Below are 21809 nucleotides of genomic sequence, written 5' to 3'. Positions count from 1 at the left end.
TGAGCAGAGTGGCCTCAGCCTTTCTACTGCAGGGCCTGGGCACTTACACCCTGTTTCTGGGGAAAGGCGAAGAAGAGATGAAGGGGGCCACCTGTGTGTAGTTCCATATTTGCAGTGTGTTTGTCACTTGGGGTTACTTACACACCTGTGGGACTCAAGTCCTCATTCCCTTGGGCTAGTGCTGGCTAGAGGTTGTTACTCCAGTTCTAGACCTGGAACAGCTCGGCCTTATTTTTTATGTGTTTATTACTTTTCTCTTGTGCTTAGGGAAAAGGAGCCCGTGTGTACACAGGCTCTCAGCTCACGTCTTGCTGTCCCTGTCTTTCGGTGGGAGAGAGCAGGAGGTGCCCATCTGGAAGGCAGACCCACAGGCTCCCCTTCCTGCCGCGCGCGTCAGGACAGGAATGAGCTGTTGCAGCCCAGGTCTCCCAGGGGGCTGGGCTTCACAGTTCTGAACAGAAGCTCCTCCGTGTGCTGTCAGCCCGGTATAGCCCTGCAGCGACCGCTGACAGCGCAGCTGGAGGACCAGGTGCCTCTGAGGTACAGAGGTGCTCCCCCTTCTCCACGGCTTGTGGAGTAACTTGTGACCACCAGATGTGTCTAGCCGGTTCATTGCGTGTTCTATCCCAACCAAGCATACTTAAAATCAAAACAGTACTTACATCATCAGAACAGAAGTGTTTACAATGCTAACCCTTGGGCTTTTAGTAATTTAGTCGATAGTCTGGTGACAAAGCCCTTAGGTGGTATTGTGTCTGGGAAAAGCCAGGGCCCAAGATGGATTTTCCAGGCTTGCTGAGACCCAGGCTTTAGAGAGAGAGAGCTCCAGAGCACTGGTGAAGAGGAAAGCATCCTAATTCCAGCCTCTTCTGTCCCACAAAATACCTCCTCTCACAGCCCCAACTAGAATGAACCCTACAGAGTAAGTTATCCAGAATTCTGCTACTGGAGAGACGCTGCAGTGTTTTGGGTGGCTCGGCAGTTTACCCTTCACACCGAGCTGCCGTGATGTCATTTCCACCCTCTTGATATTGTCGCCTTCTTAAAAGCAGTCTTTTGGGTCAGATCACACTGGGGAGCAGGTTCTCTCCTGAAGGCTGTGTGCTTCTAAAATGGACTAGTCTAACAACTTTCGTAGCAATTTTGCATATCCTAGAATTAGTTGTTATAGCTTCTTTATATTTTTATTACTTATTAGGTCTCTCTAGGGATGCTTGAATCTGGGCAAAGACTTATTATTTTAAAGTATATATTGCATGCAGTGGAAGAGAACTATCACAGAATATAAAGAGTTGGACCAGGAGGGTGAAAACACAACACTTATGTTTGGAAGTCCCAGAGGTCTTCATTTGTAGTATTGAAAAAAATGACAAGATCGTGATTAGTTTTTATTATTCAGCTATAAACTATACCTGAAGAGTAGATTATACCATTATGAGATATAGCATAAAAATTGTTTTCCTAAAAGTAGCACCATAATTTATATTTCAAAAGATAATTCAAATGACTTTATTCTGGTTGGGTTTCTTTTTTTTCAGTTTTATTGTGTTCAGATTTTTTGGGTAGGGAGGTAGAGAGTGAATCCAGGGCCTTTGCACTGAGTTACATCTCCATCCCTTTAAAAATTTTTTTGAGTCAGGGGCTCACTAAATTGCCAAGTTGCTTAGACTGAACTCAAAATTGCCATCTTTCTGTCTCAGCCTCCCAGAGGGCTGGGTTTACAGGCATGCACCATCATACCTGGCTATGCGTTCAGATTTTTACAAGCATTTCTTCTCAGCCCTGTGTGGTAGAGACTGTGTATATTGCTATAGTTTAGGGAATCAAGACTCAAAGGAGCTGACCACCTAACCTACTATCATTAGGCAGCTTTACAGGGTCCCTCTGAACCATATGACTCTACTGGGTGAAGCTGATTTTGCTTCATTAACCAAGTTGGATATCTCTTGCATAATCTCCACCCTGTGTCCTTTTTCTTTTTATTTCCACTGTTTCCAGGGCTGTCAGTTTATTTATATGTATGTATCCATGCCTATGTCTGTGCTTTTTTCTTAACTATTAATGCTATGAAGGCTTATGGTAGCCATGCTGTGAACCCTCTGATAAAATCCACTAGTGATACCCTGTTTATCCTTATGCTTCTTGAGTCGATAGGCAGAGTCCCTTTCATGCTGGAGGTTTCTATGGGTAAGTGGTTAACTCTTGCCTTACACACCACGAATGGTCAGCCCCTGTATTTGAAGGAGCAAATGGGCCTTGCATGGAAGTTACTCTGCTTTTTAAGTTTAACCGCTTGTTTTTTCCTCCTTAGTTGACTTCTAAAAGCCCATTATTTACACTTTCAGTTTCTCATACCAGAGAAACTATTTGGTATTTACACATGTGTCCTATTTATTTCACTTAAGAGTATCGCCTCCATGTGCATCCTCTAGTTTGTCGTTCTTTATGGCTGAGTAGTACTTCATTTCATACAAAAACCACATCTTCTTAAGGATTAAAATGATTAAAACAAATAATTGATAATCTGAAATAGGAAGAAGAGGCCCAAAGGGGTAGGGGAAGTGGGAAGGGGAGGGGAAGGGGAAAGGAAAGAAGGGAAAGGAAAAATGATGAGAAAAGGGAAAAATGGAAACAAAGTCTTTGTAAATAGGGAAGGGAGGACAGGGAAGGGGGAAAAAATAAGAACCAAGATACATCATGTACAGGTACAAGTTCCCAATGATAAATGTAAATGTATTGTATACCTAAAATGTACCAATAAAAGAATTTAAGGAAAAAAAAATAGCCCATTATTTATTCTCTTCTTCTCACTTTGCTTCTCCCTAGAGTAACACCCTTCTCCTCCCAGAATGTGATGATTCACCATGGCCAGGCCCAGGAATATGTGCTCAAGCCCAAATATTTTCCATCCCAGAAGGTGATTTCTGGGGAGCAGTCGACGGAAGGCTCATTCCCATTAAGATATGGGCAGGACCAAGTGCCTTTTCAGTGTGAGTATGGTTCAGTTAGCCATTTTCCTAAGTTATAGTATCATAGTTTGGACATTTTATTTGGTTTATATGACTTTAATGTGTCACAGTAGGTAAAATTCAAGAATTATTAAAAGACCCCCATTGATTCCTGAGACAACCAGACAGCAGATATTTCCCATGGTTTCCTAATTCTGAGGAAAAGCAGCTTTCCTGGATTTGGGAAATAAATCTGAAGTGATCTGCTTGTGATTCTGTGTCTGCAAGATGTCTGCGTTTCAGAGACATACTTGGTGTAATTTTCGGTACAGTTGCACGTCTGCCGTGTTTACATTGATGGAATGTTTTCTTTAGCAAGCTAGCCAAGATTCATTCCTGTGAAAAGTCTGAAGTGTCCTGCATCCGTCTCCCAGCCTCACCTACAGTGGGTATTTTTGTGTTTAAGGTCCACCTACTTTTTGGTCTATTAAGCAGATGGCATGCCAGACTACTCTGAATTTGTAAAGGGCTATTGTATCAGTGGCCAGCTTGGTCAGTATCTTGCTCTGTGGGAAGCTCAAGGACACAGCCCCTGGCTCAAAGGGTGAGGAATGTGATGATTTGTGGTTTAGGTATTACCGAGTGTCTGCTGGCAGCATCTGCAGAAAACGTTCTGGAGCGAGATGCAGACCATTGAAAGGCAAGAGCTAGATGTGCACTCCTTCCAGTGGCGTCCTGCTCCGTCCCATGTTGACTGATTGCCCACACCATAAGTAATGAAAAAGAATGCCAGTTGTGGGGTCATGGAAGACTATCTTTCACCACCAGCGACAGTCTGAATAGCTGAGATGGAGATTTGCTACTGTTTGACACTGAAGCAGTGTGTAGCTGCTGCAGAGTTGATTTCCTACTGCTGTCTCCACCTCCCCCAGTTTCTGTACTGAATCTAAAGTGATCAACGCTGCCCTCGAGTTGTCTTTCCATGTGAAGAGTATCTAATAACAGGATTTTTACATCCACTTTTTGTATTTTCAAAAAGTTCTGCTCAATGACAGGTGGCTGGAACCCAGAGAATAGTTTGGTGTGGGATGATTATTGGGATGATTAAGGAAGAAAACCTGAGGATCTTCGGGAAAATTATAGCAATCATTTGCATCATATCCTGGCAGGCAAGATTACTTCCAACTCATTTGGAAAGGGAAAGATGTATCCATATAACCTTTGAAAGATCTTTCACTTTAGTACTTAATAGGATGTCCCTTAATTGAATATCCCTTGACTGCATAACATTTTTCTAACCCTAATTTTAAAAATAAAAAGGTGTACTTTCTTATTTCTTTGGAGTCTTAAATAGATATAATTTTAGAAGCACCCCAAAATTAGAATGTGATGGGAAGAGAATTTTTGAAAGTTGATGATTTTGTTGGTAAAGAGGTTTCTGAACAGCATGAATGTGTCAAGAAAAGATGGCTTGGGAATCACTGGTTTTGAGGTTGGAGACTATTGTTTTGATTAGTAATTGATGATTTGTTATTGGAATGGAATCCTTACTGTGTGCATGTATTTTAAACTCTCAACCCTTGATTGAGTTGTTTTATGGAAGATGAAATGGTTACAGAAGAACGTGAAGTTTCTTATCTGTATTGCCTTACACTTTCTCATCTGTCCTGATTAACTCTATTTTTGCATAGTAGTGAGCTGGTAAAAGGATATGGACTAGCATGTTATCACAGTGATGGAATTTTCTGACCTAATCCTCCACAAGATGACTCTTTCTCAGAAAGAAGTTCAGGAATTGGCTGAGACATTTAGGTGTACTGGAGGGCCAGGAAGGGAGATGTGGCTCTTTTGGCCTAGGCCAGAGCTCTACTGAGAGCTGGAGGTCTAATTGGAAAGTTTAAAAAAGAGGTAACTTGGCAAGACCATGGAGAATATTGAAATAGGAAAACTGAATAAGAGCAGGAACATTAAAACTGTATAAAGGGGGTACAAACAGGAAGAACCTTAAAGTGTTCTGTCTACCCATAGTCCCACTGCATGCCAAGTGAAAGAGGAAGCCCTATGTGGAACCAAAAGGAAGGAAAAATCAATACCAGAAATCTCAAGAAAAGCAGAAAATTTTAGTATCTTTATTTTCATTTTTATAGAAAAGATCAAATGCAGGCAGATTGTCATTATATTGAAAGATTAGAAGGTTAGACAGAAGTGGATACTTTTCTTCAGAAAAATAGAAGCGATTAGGATCATTTGCCGTGCTGTAAGTTGGGATAAAATTGAAGGATTGGTGTGTGTCACTGCTTGCTTGCGCTTGCACAGCAGGTGGTGAAACCACTGAGCTAAATCCCCGGCCCTGGTGCTGTTACTTTTGAGAAGTGACTAGGACCAGAGAAGACATTTAATTTGGCAAAGAATAAGTATTGTTTTTGACCTTTAAAAGGGCTTTTTTTTTTTATTACAAAGAAGATGTTCTACTGTAATTAAGTACCATTTGGCAGTATTAATATTGATACCTTGCAACCAGCAATAATGATGTTAACCTAGATAGAGCTCCACATGTTGTGTAACTTAATCAGCTTACAGTAGGAGGGCATGGTGGTTCTACCAGCCAAATGACTAAGGATTTGCTGTTGACGCTTGGGAAGAGAAAAAATGTTGCTCAGAATAAGTAGGAAAGAAATAAGGATGGGGCTGGTGGATTTACTAAAGCCAAATATGTTAGTGTGTCAAATGTAGCTCTCTCCAGAAGAAACACACTAGATTAGGGGAAACAAACCATCAAGTTGCTAGTGAAATACTCTCTCTGGGAGCAAAAGATATTATTTTGGCATTTCCCAGAGTTTTAGTGCTGGAGCTTGCCATCACTGTCCAACGTATGCACAATAGTTTTCCTATTTTTGTATTTACCAGCCTTTTGAGTCATTCCCTAGGTAACTCGATATCCTAGGTTGAGAGTTCTCTGGTCCCTGATAAGGGCTATCTCTAGTGATACATTAATAACTTGATGTTCTGTTTTATTAAGTAGTCTTAAAAGAATTTAACTTGCATGTGCTTCATTTAGAGCAGAGGTCAGAAAAATTTTTCTTAAAGGACCTGTAGTAACTGTTTTAGGCCTTGCAAGCCAAGAGGAAAATTGAGGATGTTATGTGACTACTCACATAGTTGTTTTTTTTTTTTAATTTTTTTGCTTAAATTCTTTTATTAGTACATTTTAGGTATACAGTACATTTACATTTATTATTGGGTGCTTGTACCTGTACATGATGTAGCTTGGTTCTTATTTTTTCCCCATTACCTGTGCGCCCTTCATTCCCTCCACCCTTCCCTATTTACATAGACTTTGTTTCCATTTTTTCTTTTCTCATAATTTTTCCTTTCCTTTTTTTCCTTTCCCCTTCCCCTCTCACTTCCCCTACTTCTTTGGACCTTTTCTTCCTATTTCAAATTATCAATTATTCATTTTAATTGTTTTAATCCTTATTTACACTTTCAGTTTCTCACACCAGAGAAACTGTTTGGTATCTACACATGTGTGTCCTATTTATTTCACTTAAGAGTATGGCCTCAATATGCACTTACATAGTTCATTCAATGTTGTTATTTAAGAATGTCGAAATTATGGGTGAAGGGCTGCATCTGGCTCATGGTCTGTAGTTTGCTGATCCCTGGTCTACAGACTCACAGCCTCTCAATCTACTAAACACAAGCAGATTTTGGAACTGATAGACTGATGGCTGGAACATTCCAGTTAAACCAAAAGCTGCCCAAGACCCTGCATGTAACCAGCCGTTCTTCCTTGTCAGGGTCCCTGACAACCTACCTCTTCACACCACAATTCTCAAATATATCTCCACTTAGTTTGGAGGCAGCTGGAAAAGCATGCACTACCAGGAACTACCTGTGTCTGATAAGTCTAGTGTCTTTTAATGTTAGAGTGACAGCATATATAGCAATTGGGAAAATTCCCATATAGCAATTGGGAAAATAATGTATGTCACAGAAACCCTTTTGATATTAGTGGAAATAACATTTCAATTGGATGAGGTAATAATGGTCATAGACTCAGCTGTATAATGTTATGGTGCCACCCGAATGCCTCGAAAAAGTTACATTTATTTAACTTTAGTTATTGTGTACCTGGCAGTTCCAACTCCTAGGTGTATACCCAAGAGAATCGAAACCGAAAGTATAAATAAGGACCAAAATGTATAATAGATATTGGGAAATAGGAAGAAAATATTCAAATGAGAACAGGAACAATGGAGGGGGGAGAGGGAGAGGAAAGGAGGACAAATAAAAAAGAGAATAGGGAGGAAAAATGGATACAAAGCTTTTGTAAATAAGGAGGGGAAGAGGGTTGAGGGGGGAGGGAAATGGGAAAAAAAGAATCAAGATATATCATGTACAGGTACAAATCCCTATGATGAATGTTATCATTATGTATATCTAAAATGTATCAAAAAATAAAGTGAATTGAAAACATTTCACACAAAAAGATTTGCACATAAATATGTTCAGAGCAGCATTATTCATAATATCCAGTGAAAACATCCCAAATGTATATCAACTGACGAGTGAGAAACTAATGAGGTATTTCCCTACAATGTAATATTAACTGTCAAAAGGAATGAGGTACTGATACTTGCTTCAACCTTGAATACAGGCTGAGTGAAAGAAACCAGACACATATTACATGATTCCATTTGTATAGAATTCCAGAATAGGCAAATCCTTAGAGATGGAGCATAGATTAGTGGTTACCCAGGGGCTTAGGTGAGGGAGAATGGAGAATAACTATTTATTTGTATGTAAGTGGTTTCTTCTGGGGGTGATGAAAATACTCTGGAATTAGATGGTCATGATGGTTGTACAACCAACCATGTGAATATACTAAAAAGCACTGAACTATACACTTAAATTTAAAAGGGTGTGTATCTCAGCTGTATCTAGTTAAAAAAGGTGAAGTCTTTGGTATGTTACATGTATCTCAGTGAAAAATAAAAGATACAAAAAGGATTGCCAGTGGAGGCTTCTGAAAGCCTATCGTCAGCTCCAAGGCATGGAGCTCCAGCTCTCCAGAGTCCCTGTTCTGACAGCAGCAGCTTTGTTGGCTGAGCCCCTCCATCCCAGCTGTGACCCAACCCCAGCCTGTAGTCCTAGACTGTGAAGATACTTTGGACACAGGAGACCTCTTCTTTATACTTCTGGTGACACTGAGGTTGATTGCATGTCAGGTAGCATTGACCAGCAGACTTGTGTTCAGGCTGATGTCAGGAAGCAGAAGACCTGAAAACATCTTAGGGCGTGGCAACAAGTAGCTGTGTCACCCCTTGAAAAAGGAAAACTGTTAGTCTGGAATGAAGATTCTCAGTGGTTTCAGACTGATTCAGTAGAGAGCTTACCAGTGATGTTGTCTGGGTCTTCCTGGTTGCCCTGACTAAGAGGGAAGAGAGGGGTTCTGAAAAGGTTAGAGGAGACAGCCAAAGCGGTTTGCTTTTGGCAAAACAAATCTGAACGTGAGGAGACTGGCAGTGTTTGGCTGGATGAGTTTGCCAATGCCAACCACTTCAAGGAGACAGGCAAGGACATTGAATAAAGGCTGTAGACAGCACTGCCGCACAGTGCTCATGGGGGTTTGTCCATGGCATAGCAGAGCACCCAGGACAGAAGAGAAGGTGGAGCTTCAGAGCATGGGATACCAAGTTTTTCCTCTACCTATTGGCCCTTTGCAAAAGAATGAATAATCTTTAGGGTAGCAACTGGATGAAAGTGAAAAAAAAAAGAAAAAGAACAGTTGGAACTACATTCTTATACATGGGATGAATTGTAGATCTTGAGCAGAGCAGCATTTGACCATGCTAGTGTGGGAAACTGTGGCTGTGAGAACCGTTGGAGCCTCAGTTGCACCTCTTGAGAAGAGGGAAAAGTAGCAGCAGCAAAAACCCAGCGTGTTGTCAGCTCCATTTCTCAGACTGACAGTTACTGACAGATTGATTGGGAGCCCGTTAGGGCAGAGCTTTGCAGATGGACCAAGTCAGTACTTGGAGGGAGAGAAGACTTCCAGAGATGGACATTCTGCAGCATTGGAAGACTTCCCTGTGTGGAGACTACCTCTAACTTGTGTGCAAATAAGCGTGTCTTTGGTATTGGCCTTACACCAACCCAGAGGGTACTAAATGGCAGTGGAATTTGGACCAGCCTACAGTCTTCCAAGAAGCTGATGAAAACCTACAAAAAATGAATAAACATTTAAGAAGAGTACTAGGTGTGAAAACCAACTGCTTTAAAACAGAAATGATGCTAAAGCTTCATACTGTTCCCGTGCAGAATCTACAAGTTCCTGAAGCTACTTGCTCACCCAAGCACACTTTTGTGTGCAAGTTAGGAACCTTGAGGCAGTTGCCCAGTTGCATTGCCGTATGGGTGTTGGCATAAACGTGACCAGAAGAAAATTGGTTACTCTTTGAGGATTTCTGGCAAACTCTTTGATTTGAAAGTCTAGACAATAAGATGTTATTCTGTGTATAGACTGAAACTTGAAAAAGCATTCTGATGATTAGGGATGGATTTGGTTTTGCTGAGCTATTACTCTTGGGGGTCCAGGTTTCTTTGAAGGACAAAGTACAACCTATTGTAGAGACAGTCTTCCAATGGTTATTGTGCTTCTGTGGGGGTAGAGGTATGGTATGTTTGATCCAAGAGTTGTTTAATCACATTCTTGCCCGGGAAGGTATGTGAACGTGAATGTTCTCTGCCTCCTGATGGGTTACACAAAGTTAGAGGTAGCTAGGAAATGGTAGATATGAATTGATCATAAACACTTCCAAGGAGCTTAATCAGCAATGTGAAAATTGGTGGAGGAAAACAATTATGTTGTTTAAATTCCCCCTGGGCAGTCTTTAGTACTAGAAAGAGATTTTTATTCCAGTGGCCCAGGATTTCATGACAAACAAATTCAAGGATATTTTTGAGTGTTGAAACTGAGTTGAAGTGAGAAGCCAACACTTAGTATGGCTTCAGAATATTTTGGAATCAAACCATGATTTTTCCTCCCCTTGGGGAAAAAATAATACTAATGAATTTACAGTTTGCAAGGGGAAAACTACTAAACAGCATTTTAGGAGAAGAAAATTTGCACTTGAAAAAGAAAAGAGATGGTTATGGTTTGGGTCTGGTTACCCCCCCAAAGCCTCCTTCTGTCAGAGGTGGCTGAATCTGGAATGTGTGGTGCTGGGATTAAGGGCGTGTGATTACTAAACCACTACACATGAGTGGTTGGTTTAGCACCACCCTAATCCCCAGTAGTCTGGATGGGATAAAAGAGGCAGAAAGACTCGGTGAAGTTCTCTTGTTACCTTTGTTGCCTTGTGTGTACCATGTTGTTCTCCTCTGCGATGCCTGTTTGCCATCCCAGCCTTGGATCCAGCCTACTATGAACTGAAATCTCTATGAACTGTAAGCCAAATAAACTCTTTCCCCTCTAACTTTGGGTGTCAGGTATTTTGTCTCAGCAACGAGAGAAAAGTAACAAACACGGTGACTACTTAGCCTTTGGATTTCTTTGTCAGAAATCTAAGCTTTGCTTGATTTTTATTTTTGGAGGGAAAAAACAGTTTCTAGGGACTGAACATTATTGGAGTTAAAATGGTAGTTTTGATTCAAAATAAACAGGACTGTACTTATGTGTTATGAGGTATTCCTGAGGGAATTAAAGTAGAATGCCTTGTCAGTGAGTTCTGCCCCACTTTGAAGTAAGCATCAGTCCCTTTCTTTTATTTTTGTTTCTTAAAGACTTTGTGCTATGATTTTTTTCTATGATTCTAGTTCTGTATCATCTTTCCCTCCTAAGAGATCATTGTAATCTGGTTAAATTGGTTAATTGTTGTGGCAGGCAAACTTTAAAAGAAGAAATGTGTATACATATGTATGATGGATATGTATATATTAAAAACTTTAAAAATGCATATGTATAAACATATTTTAAAAGTTTTTTTAAAAGCTTCTCATTGTTGTCCATAAAGGAAGTAGCCAGTGTTTTAGAAAATTGTTGTAGCCGTAACTGAACTTAATGCCTTTGATTTTTCAAGGTCTTAGTTTTTTTGTTTTTTGCTTTTTTTCTTTTAAGGAACGCATTCTAAATAGGCGGGGCTGCTTTAGTGAAAAAGTCGTAATTGTTTTAAAATCTCTGAATCCTGGAAACAGATTGACAAAGCTTTGGTGAAAGAGAGAAAAGCATCCGGAGGGCAGGGGAGCGGCCGTGGTCCGGCTTGGCGGGCTCTGGGCGTCCTGTGTGGGATTGAGCGCTCTCCCCAGCGAGGCTGAACACACACCCGGGCAGCTGGGCTCCTTGTTTATGACGGGCCCTGGCTACAGGTGCATCTCAGGATTGCAGCCGTTTGACTCAGATCCAGCAGAAACCAAATTGCTTCCACCCACGCTTTCAACTTACATTCCACCGAGAAGCCAGCGGGAGCAGGGTCTGCTTTCCTTTAGAGAGGATTATGGAATAATCCTCCCCCAAACAAAGTCCTTTGATTTATATTTTTTCCTTTATTCATCAATCAAATATATGCACCTTTGTGGTTCAGTTGGGTAGATAACTTCTGGCCCAAAGGTTGCTTTTTTTCTTGATAGCTGTAAATATTTAATGAAAATGAAGTATTTAAGTGTGCTTTAGTTTGTTTTGATAGGGAGAGAAGGTGGTGTATTTATTTTTGTTAATGATTCTCTAACCTATTTAACTGCCCCCCCCAACGTTTTATTCATCCCCAAATAAATAATGACAGTGGTAGGTCATATTAGTTATGTATCATTCTTTCTTCCCTCTCTTTTCTTGCTGTGGCTTCCTTGTGGATGTAGTGGCTTTTCCCACCCCTCCTGCCCTTGACTTTGGGCTTGGCCGCCTCGTTTGCCTCAAGCATTCGCATGTGGGTGTGGTGAGCGCCAGCTCTGGGCAGCGCCCAGCAGAGGCCTTGAGAGCCACTGCATTCTTCCGACTTTGGTCATGGGAAGGGCATGGATCTGGTCTGCTGACCTGTCCACTCCCTTGAAAACTGCTGTGTTTCTTAGATCATGGTTTCAGCAGGGCAGAAAACTGACTGGTTAGAACGATCTGGACAAATCAATTGTTAGTCTCGGCAGAGCAGATGGTACTGGTATGGTCAGACAGAATACATCCAGGTATAAGTGTGCCGTGATGGGTGACCTCATCTTCTGGCCACAGTGGACTGGAGAACAGATAGGCACTTGACCCAAGAGAAACCAGTGTGAGCCTGGCCTGTCTGCCGCCTGTCAGGTGGCCTGGCAGAAAAGCCTTCCCGACCATGGACGATGTTGCCTGAAGTAATCAGAATCTCTCTTAAGGAATTTGTCGGAGTTGAACAGTGAGTAACTAGAACAGAGACGGAATACCACAAGGGAGCAGAAGCAGCCAGACAGAAGCTCTCTGCCATATTAATGTTGGGTATAAAACTGATGTTCATCAGTGTTTTGGAAAAGGGCTGGGGATGGGACCGCACATAATGGGGTGCTGAAAGTACTGTGGTTTCTTAGCATCTTCCCAGTTACTGAAATAAGTTCCAGGCTCTGTGAGATTTGGCTTATGAAGCTGAGTTTCTTGAGACTTCCGTCTCCCTTTTGGCTGCACATAGCATCACTGTAACATCTTACAGCTTGAGATAGTGTACACTCCCTTCATGGTTTGAAGACAAAAGATCCAAGCTAACACAAGTTCTATTTCTACCCTGCAGCTGCTGTCCTGATTCCTCGGAGCACCCAAGGTTGCCTTCTAGAGAGGGAAAACCCAGCTGCTTCGAGTTCTGTTCTTTATTCCCTTTATAGCACTTATTCCTGCCCACACCCTCCACTCCTAGAAAGTTAGGATGGGTTGACAGATGGGGTGTGGAGTGGATGGGTTGGTTCTGTCAGTTCCCTAGCCCTAACCCCTGAAACACTTGAAGGATCGCTTTGCTAGGTCTTGGAGTCAGTAGGAGTTACCATATTCACATCTTTGCCATTTGGGTTTTTAACAGAAGTATTCTCAAGGCTCAGGCATTCCTGCTCGTGTGGAATGGAGAACATCCAATTTTAGTTTGTTAGTGAGTGTGGCTTGGGGAACCTTTTCAATATGACTTCTGAAATCCTGTTGTGCCTCCTCTTCATTCATCTTTATTGGTATGGGTTTTCTGGCAACCACAATGTGGTATGTGTGTAAATACCCATCAGGCGTGCTCTGCCATGTCTTGAACATAGAAATACAGTAAAATTAGATGCCTCTCTCTAAAGGATCTTTTCAAAGCCTGTTAGTGGAGAAAATGATTCATAATGTTTCTTCTCTGAGATCCCAATTTCCAAACCACACCTTAATATACCTTGAGAAAAAATCCAGAAATCTTGAAGGTATTGTGTATTGTACTCTTAGTCACCAAATATTAGGTAGTTAGAAAATGTGGATGTAGAATTTTCTTCATCTGTTTAGCACTTTCTGTATGTTAGCCACTGTATTAAGCATTCTGTGTACAACCATTTAGTATGTCATTACTATACACTTATGCACCACCTAACAGTGGTCATATATGTTGAGAAATGCATCATGGGGTGATTTGCATCACTGGGTGAACATCACAGAATGTGCTTTTAACAGACCCAGGTAGAATAAGTCAGTCACTTGAGGGTGCCTCTTGATGCAGTTGAGAGATGCAGTAAAACAATATGTATCAGGCTGCTTGGTGTATGCAGGATGTTTTATAGTAAATTCTGTAAGTAGGAATACACATTAAAAGAATAAAATGTTCATAGTATAGTAAATATGTAAACCGGTAACATAATTGCTTATTGTCATTGTCAAGTGTTACGTACTATACTTGATTCTATGTGCTATACTTTTATGACATTTATATGACACAAAGTAGGTGTGTGTACACTATCATCACAGATATGTATAAAGTGTTGCACCATAATGTTGTAGTGTCACTAGGAGATACGAATTTTTCAGTTCCATTATAATCTTAAGAGCTCATCATATACAAGGTCTGTTGTTGACTAGAATGTCATCATGGAGTACATTTTGACTACCTAAATGTCATGGATGTTATTCATACAAGTTTAAGTTAGGAATCAAAAATATCAGTTACTGCATCTTCTAATCTGTTCCACTGGTCCTCAAGTCTGTTTCTTTGCCAGTACCATGCTGTTTTTATCACAGTAGCTTTGTGGTATAGTTGCAGGTTGGGGATTGCAGAAACAACACCAGACACACTCAGCCATCTTATCTTCGATAAAGGAGCCAAACATCCTCACTGGAGGAAAGATAGCTTCTTTAATAAATGGTGCTGGAAAAGCTGGGCTTCAACTTGCCAAAGATTAAAACTAGACCTATATCTCTCACCATGCACTAAACTAAAATCAAAATGGATTAAAGATCTAAATATTAAAATAGAAACTCTGAACCAGTTGGAACAGAGGTTAGGTAGAACCCTTGAAGACACTGGTGTAGGAAAAGATTTTATGAACAAAACCTCAGTTGCCCGTGAACTAGCACAAACAATCAACAAGTGGGATCTCTTCTTATTAAAAAGCTTCTGCATAGCAAGAGAAACCACCAGCAGTGTGAAGAGACAATCCACAATGTGGGAAAAAATCTTCACCTGCTCTTCCTCAGACAAAGATCTACTATCTTGAATCTATAAAGAACTTAAAAAGATCAGACCTCCCAAATTTAAAGAGCCAATCCGAAAATGGGCATCTGAAATGAACAGACATTTCTCACACAAAGAAGTAGAAATAGCAAATAAATACATGAAAAAATGTTCAACATCACTGGTCATTTGAGAGATGCAAATGAAAACAATGCTGAGATTCCACCTCACTCCAGAAAGAATGGCTGCTATCATGAAATTATCCAATAAGAAATGCTGGCAGGGCTGTGGGGAAAGAGGAACCCTGCTCCACTGCTGGTGGGAGTGTAGACTGATGCAACCACTGTGGAAATCAGTATGGAGATACCTCAAAGAACTAGGACTGGAAGTCCCATTTGACCCCGCTATTCCACTGCTGGGGATCTTCCCCAAAGAATTAAAAGAATCATACCACAGTGATATATGTGCACCCATGTTCATAGCAGCACAGTTTGTGATAGCTAAAACTTGGAAACAGCCCAAATGCCCATCAACTAGAGACTGGATAAAGAAAATTTGAGTTTTTCAATAAAATGGAGTACTACTCAGCCATAAAAAATGAGAAATTAGAGACATTTATAGCTAAATGGATGCACATTGAGGCAATACTCTTAAGTGAAATAAATAGGACACACGTGTAAATACGGAATAGTTTCTCTGGTGTGAGAAACTGAAAGTGTAAATAAGGACTAAAATGTAAAATAGGTCATGTGAAATAGGAAGAAAAGGGGCAAAGGGGAAGGAAGTGGGAGGGCTAGGGGAAAGGACAGAAGGGAGTGGGATTAATATGAGAAAATGGAAAAATAGGAACAAAATCTTTGTAAATAGGGAGGACTGGAGGGGTTGAAGGGAGGGCTGGGCAAGGGTGAAAAAGAAGAACCAAGAGAGACGATGTAAAGGTGCAAATTTCCAATGATGAATGTCATTATATTGTATACCTAAAATGTACCAATGATTAGAATGAATAATCGATAATGTAAAATAGGAAGAAAAGGTCCAAAGGGGTAGGAGTAGTGAGAGGGGCAGGGGAAAGGAAAGAGGGGAAAGGACAAATGATGAGAAATGGAAAAAATGGAAATAAAGTCTTTGTAAATAAGGAAGGGTGGAGGGGGTGAAGGGAGGGCTAGGAATGGGGCAAAAATAAGAACCAAGATGCATCATGTAAAGGTGCAATTTCCAGTGAGAAATGTAATTGTGTTGTATACCTACAATGTACCAATAAAAGAATTTAATTAAAAAAAAAATATCAGTTAAGAGTTCCCAAAGCAAATCTTATTGGGAAAAAAAAGCCAATTTGGCTCTTTGTGTAAGTTAGTTTAAGGTGAGTTATAAATTCAAAATTAGATTATATTTAAAATTTTTGTCAATTTTATTATATGTGGGTCTTTCAAGACAACATATTTTAGAAATTGTCTGAATGTAGAGATAATGACAATTTTTGTTTTTTGGGGTTTTTTTTGGTACCGGGGATGGAACTTGGGTCCTTGTACTTGCGAAGCAGGCAGTGAAACCACTGAGCTAAATCTCCAGCCTCAATAATGACAATTTTTAACAGAAATTATTTAAATGTAAAATAAAGCTTTATAATCAGTAGATTCCGACTGCTGGTTGAAATCTATTTTTATGTCTTTCAGACCATGTCAAGCAATCCAATCATATCTAAAAATAATGTAGATACTATTGTCCATAATAGACCCTTGCTTTATTCTGTAGTAATCTTCTATAATAATGATCAGTGAAAGCAAATATCTTGAGACGAAAATTTTCCTATGCTTAGAAGTACTTGTAGATTTTGCTCAATAATATATCATGGCTTAAGTGTCACTGATGGTTTGAAATTTTCTCACAGCTGCTCTATTAAAAGCTGACTATATGTAATAATACCTTCTTACCTTTGCATAATAAAGTACAGCCTATAAATTATGTCCATACAAATAGTTTCACGTCGCCCTTGCCACAATCTCATGAGGTAGACAAGTTGGCTTACATTGTTCTGTGTGTTCTTTTTCCACTCTAGATTTCAAGATTTTGGTGGGTGGAGCTTATGAGTAGTTTTACTGTATCCTATCCCTTATGGTCATTATGATCTGTGATGGTCATTTCATGTCAGATAAAAATCTTAACCCTGGGCCTGGGGATTTAGCTCAGTGGTTTTGCCACCAGCTGTGCAAGCGCAAGGACCCGAGTTTGATCCCCAGTACCAAAAAAAAAAAAAAAAAAAAATCTTAACCCTATGACTGTGAGAATGAAGTGCAATGAAGGATCTAAGGTACCTAGTATACTGCCAAAAACATTACTTAGTAAGTACTCAGTTTGTATTTGTTTCCCTCCCTCATCCCAACCTCTCCAAATGCTTGGTGTCATGGGATTTTCATGGGATGCCCATTACAACGGTAGGAGAGGCACTGAGGTAGTAGAGAAAGACTGACTTCAGTGGAAGCCTGGCTTTACCATTTCCTGTAAAATGAGTTTGGCCAGCATTCTGATGACTAGCTCTATGGTTTCCTTGTCTATAAAATGGGTATGATGATAGCTGGCATAATTGTGGTATGTATTTGAGTTCTGGAGCTTAGTATGCACTTGCTACCTACATCTTGCAGATAGAGCTGTTACTGTGCATAGTGCTCCGTGTGTTTGGGACGATCTATAAATTCTGCATCTGTGTTCTCAAAATCTTGTGCCGCCCCCCCCAAGCACAAATCAAGAGAGAACACATGCGTGTGTATGTGTATGTGTTTGTGTATATTATCTCTTGTGCAACAAATCCCTCTACACCTGATGGTTTAAAGCAACAAATATCACCTCACAGTTTCTGTGGGTCAGGAATTTGGAGGTAACTTAGCCTGTTGGTCCTGCCTCAGGTTCTTCCATGAAGTTGCCATGAGAGTATCAGTAAGAGCTACAGTCCTCCAAAGGCCTCACTGGGGCTGGAAGATTTGCTTTCAAGATGTTTCCTTCGCATGCCTACTGGCAGGAGGCTTAGTTCTTTGCCACATGGGCCTTTCTGTAAGCTGCTGTGTGACCTCACATCATGATCCAACAGAGAGAGGTCGAGACAGCAGCCGTGGCATCTCTTATGATGTAGTTCTGGTCTCTGAAATAACAACCATCACTTGTATTTTATCCTGTTCATTAGATTTCACCTCTTGAAGAGAAAAGCGTCAAATAATTTATGGACCTATTTTAAAACTATCTCAGTGTTCAACAGAAAAAAAAGGAAGTTGAAAATGAGTAACCTAAAAAGAATTAGCTGACAGATAGCTGGAAAATTTACAATGTGTAATTACACATCAGTAATCCACTTTTTATTGGCAGCTAATCATTTTAAAATTTTTTATCACATGATACTGAAGCATAGCTAGATATAATATGATGACTTTGAGAAAAAGGAAATCTTTTCTAATGATGAGATCTATTGAATTTGGCAGTAATCCCCTGAGAGGAATAGTTGGGGCCATTTGATGGAGTCATTTAAAAGCTGAGCCAGAGAGATTTGTATTGAAAAAAACAATGAAGTAAATGATGGAATTGGTATTCTGCAGTCCTGCTTCCTGATGGTATAATTCTAAAATAATTCAGAGATGTCAATTTTCTATATAACTAATTGCTTCAGCAGATTTTTCTTTGTGTTTAATCCATAGAACAAGAGTTGTTTTGGCAGTTGCCAAAATCTTCATATCCTCAACTTCCTTAGTGCTTCTCAAAATGCATTCAGATTCTAACTTTATTTTTGTTTGCTCTGGATTTTTGTTGCCTGCATGAAAGAATTGGAATCCCTCAGAGGCACATTAAGGCATCTACTTCTGGCCTGGCAATTTCAGTGACTCAGAATGCCTGTTCAGAGCCCAGGGGCTTTTGGTTTCCTTCTCTGCCCTGTCTTTCAACATTTTTTTCTTTTAAACAGAAGTTAAATTTTGTAAAGTATTGTAAGTCACGTCTTTCCTCGTATCTGCCTTTGGTGTCAGAGGAAAATTTCCATGCATGAAAGTAGTCAACTCCCCTGAAGTTTTGTGGCTTCCATTATTAGCTCCTGGAGTCAAAGTCATTTCTCTATCCTTTACCTTGTCTGTCTTCACATGGCTCCTACCCTCAGTTTGTCACTTTTGATCCCTGATTTCATTTCCAACCCCTGCATTCTCTTCCCATGTCATTCTCTTCCCTAGTATTCTTCCCATTCCCAAAGAGGGACAGTCGCCAGATAGGATGTGTGTTGTAGATCGAAAAGGAGGATAAGAATACAAACTATTTTCTTTGGCTGGTTGGAGGCCAAAAGTCAGTGAGGAAAGGAGAGAAGCATACATAGATAGAAGTATGTGCAGAATCAAGAGACAAAGGATGTTGTAACATTCAGCTGCTAGGTGGTGAAGGTCATGAAGGGAGGGGGCAGTTGAGTGATGAAGATGGACAGTGTGGGGATGGGATGGGGCTCTAGGGAGGGGGAACTGTATTTGAAGGAAAGAGGTGCATGTGTGAGGACTGTGGAACACTCAGGCCTGGTTAATGCCCTGGCTTTCAGTGTAAATATGGCTGGAGAGGGGGCGGGGTGGATCTAGATAGAAAAGGTTTTAATTTCCTTTTAAAGAATTTGATTTTGTAAGAAATGTTTACCATAACAATAGAGATATATAGAATCCTGATTCTCAAAGTGCATGGTAGGGATAATCTGGAACCCTTTGGCCTATAGTTATGCTCGTTAATAAGCCGTGAAATGTGTTCCATGGCAAACAGAGCCCAGTAGCTATCTCTGTTTATTCCGACTTGTTTCTCTTCATACACTCAACCAGATGTTATTTATGGAAATGGTGAGTGATTGGCTGATAGCAAATGCTTCCATTTACTTGCCCTTTGAAAAACAACAAATGTGTGGATAAATAAAACCTAATCCCATTCCAAAATTAAGGGACAGAAAATTTGAGTCACAGGAGGCATATCTACCCACTATTTCTGTAGGGAGCCCCTCAGACTGGCTAAATTGTGTGAGCCTTAGATGCAGAAGCCAGGTGAGTGCAGACGGCTCTACCTCAGCTGCTCTGCTTCATGGCAGCAGTGAGGTCATTGCGTCAGGTGCACAGGCTCCCTCCTCCCTGGCCATGGTGTGAGTTCCGGTGCCATGCCAGTGCAGGCGCTGGTAGGGTCTTGGAGGGAGGTAGATGTTTTTACATATGAAAAAAAAGTCTTTTAAATGGTTTTCCTCTGGGGAGGATAGCCTTTAGGAAGAGCAACATCTTGAACCGTGATGACTCTTATCTCCCCCGCAAATCCCTGGACAGACTAATGTAATCCTCCCCAAGTGTGGTTCCCGTCATAGTTAGGTTTCTAGATTGAGGCTGTGGATTACATTCTTACTCCAGGGTTGAGAGAATGGGTTCAGTGAGCTCTTTCTCTTCCTTCCTTCTTTCATTTTTAAAATGAACTGAATCAAGAGCTGTCTCTTCGGGAAGGGTGTGCCTTCACCTCTTGAGTCCCAGCATCTTAGAGCCCACCCTGTGTGGCTGGGACACACTGGTAGGTTCTCTGGCAGTCAGGATTGGGAGCAAAGGAGGGATTGCCATATGTGTTCCAGACAGGTGAGTTCTTTGGAAAGAAGAGCACAGATCGGCCCTGTGTGACCACAGGGACTCTAGCACCAAGGCGTATGTTCATGTCTGCCTCTAGTTAGTGGAGGGTGGGGACAGGAGATCAGCAAGTGCTGTCACCTCTGTCCCTGGACAGAGGTCCAAACCTGTCCTGAAATTCCCTGGGTAATCCTTATCCCCATACTCCAGAAGGATGTCTGGACTATCGAATCCCTTCAGGGTTTGTAAGGCTAAAGAAAACTATTTTACAAAAGAACTAACACAGAATGAGTGTCAAAAAGCCAATAATTTGTTTTGCTAGCTCTCTGTTTTTATGACCAACTCTATTTTCTTTCCCCCAAACCTGGGTCAGATCCTGCTGGATGGGTAAATTAGTTGTTCAGTAAAAGAGTCTTTTGTCTGTAAAATATACCTTCAGAAATACTGGATTTCATTCTGGGCGTAAAAATAGGACCTTTTCTTATATTTATAGAGAAGACATTGATATTTAAAGGGGGAAAACTCCAAGGAGAAAAAGGAAAGATGAAAACAAGCCAAAGTCTCTGGATGTGCTTTTTATAGCCCTGTTGGGGGCAGTGAAGTCTGGCTGGCAGGGCAGGATTGATAGCGAGAGAACTCCTGATTCGAGGTGGAAATCATAGTCCTTACATCTCCAGTCAAGGTAAACCGAAGATTAAATGGGCAAAATAAGAAATTAGATGTTAAATAGAAATTTGGGATGACATCTACCATCTTTCTCGCTGGACTTTTGGTGAGTCCCTTGGCAAGTCTCCCTGAGTTAGGAACCAAAATGCATTTCTCTTTTTGGGTGAATTTTGTAGTTTAGTGGCAATTTACGTAAGTATTGCCACATCTGTGCAGATGGTACATTCATAGTTGTTTTCTACCTAACAAAGGGAGTGAATACTTAGTCAGAAATATGATAAAATTAAAAACCTTACACATTGTCATAAATTTTTATCATTAAAGGAAATTTCCATGGTGTGTCTTTTGATTTTTGCCTAATATGTTGCAAAATTTTTGTAGCAGTTGTTTTTCTTTTGAACAAGTGCTTGAGAAATTGCTATTTCCTGTTGCTTATCCCATTATTCTCTTTGGCCTACTTAATTTTAAAATTATTTTACTCATTGGCCATTTTTGGTAATATCTTAATGATTTCAGGAAAAATGTGTTTTGTAACAATTGCAGGGTTCCCAACCTGTAACAAGTTATACGTTACCTGGATCTGAGATGTTAGTGATTAAAATATTTCTCTCTAATGGTATCATATATAACAAATATGTTTTAAGGCTAAAGGTTTTATAGGAATGTTCTTTTCTTATAATAGTACCACTAGTTACCCCACAGATAAATATGAATATTTAGTGTTCTGTCAGTGAAATATATTCATTTGTTCCATTATTACTATTATTATTTTTTTGAGATAGGGTCTTGCTGTGTAGCCCAGGCTGGCTTCTATTTTGAGACAATCCTCCTTCCTCAGTCTACCAAGTGCTGGGATCACAAGTGTGTGCCACCATTCCTGGCCCATGATGATTATTTTTGAGCACATATTGTGAGATATCTATTCTCATGGAGTTTATGTTCTCATGACAACCATGAAAAACACAGTA

General features: G+C 40.4%; 1 protein-coding gene across 12 annotated transcripts in view; it reads left to right on the top strand.

Moving 5' to 3' along the window:
• Ltbp1 (latent transforming growth factor beta binding protein 1) overlaps positions 1-21809 on the top strand; it is a 435679-nt gene that overhangs the window by 187276 nt on the left and 226594 nt on the right. For 11 of the 12 annotated variants that reach the window (XM_087216162.1, XM_087216160.1, XM_087216159.1 and 8 more), the window contains one exon: positions 2827-2990. In XM_087216162.1, the coding sequence (XP_087072288.1) occupies positions 2827-2990 (164 nt within the window). Of the gene's footprint in view, positions 1-2826; positions 2991-10221; positions 10401-21809 lie in introns of those variants that run through there. The other variant, XM_013070167.3, reaches the window with a different exon arrangement.

This window comes from Heterocephalus glaber, unplaced genomic scaffold, assembly GCF_053883595.1.
Source record: "Heterocephalus glaber isolate CG9 unplaced genomic scaffold, H.glaber_assembly_v1.0 deba00001457, whole genome shotgun sequence".
NCBI lineage: Eukaryota > Metazoa > Chordata > Mammalia > Rodentia > Bathyergidae > Heterocephalus > Heterocephalus glaber.
This window is presented reverse-complemented; position numbering and strand designations above follow the sequence as displayed.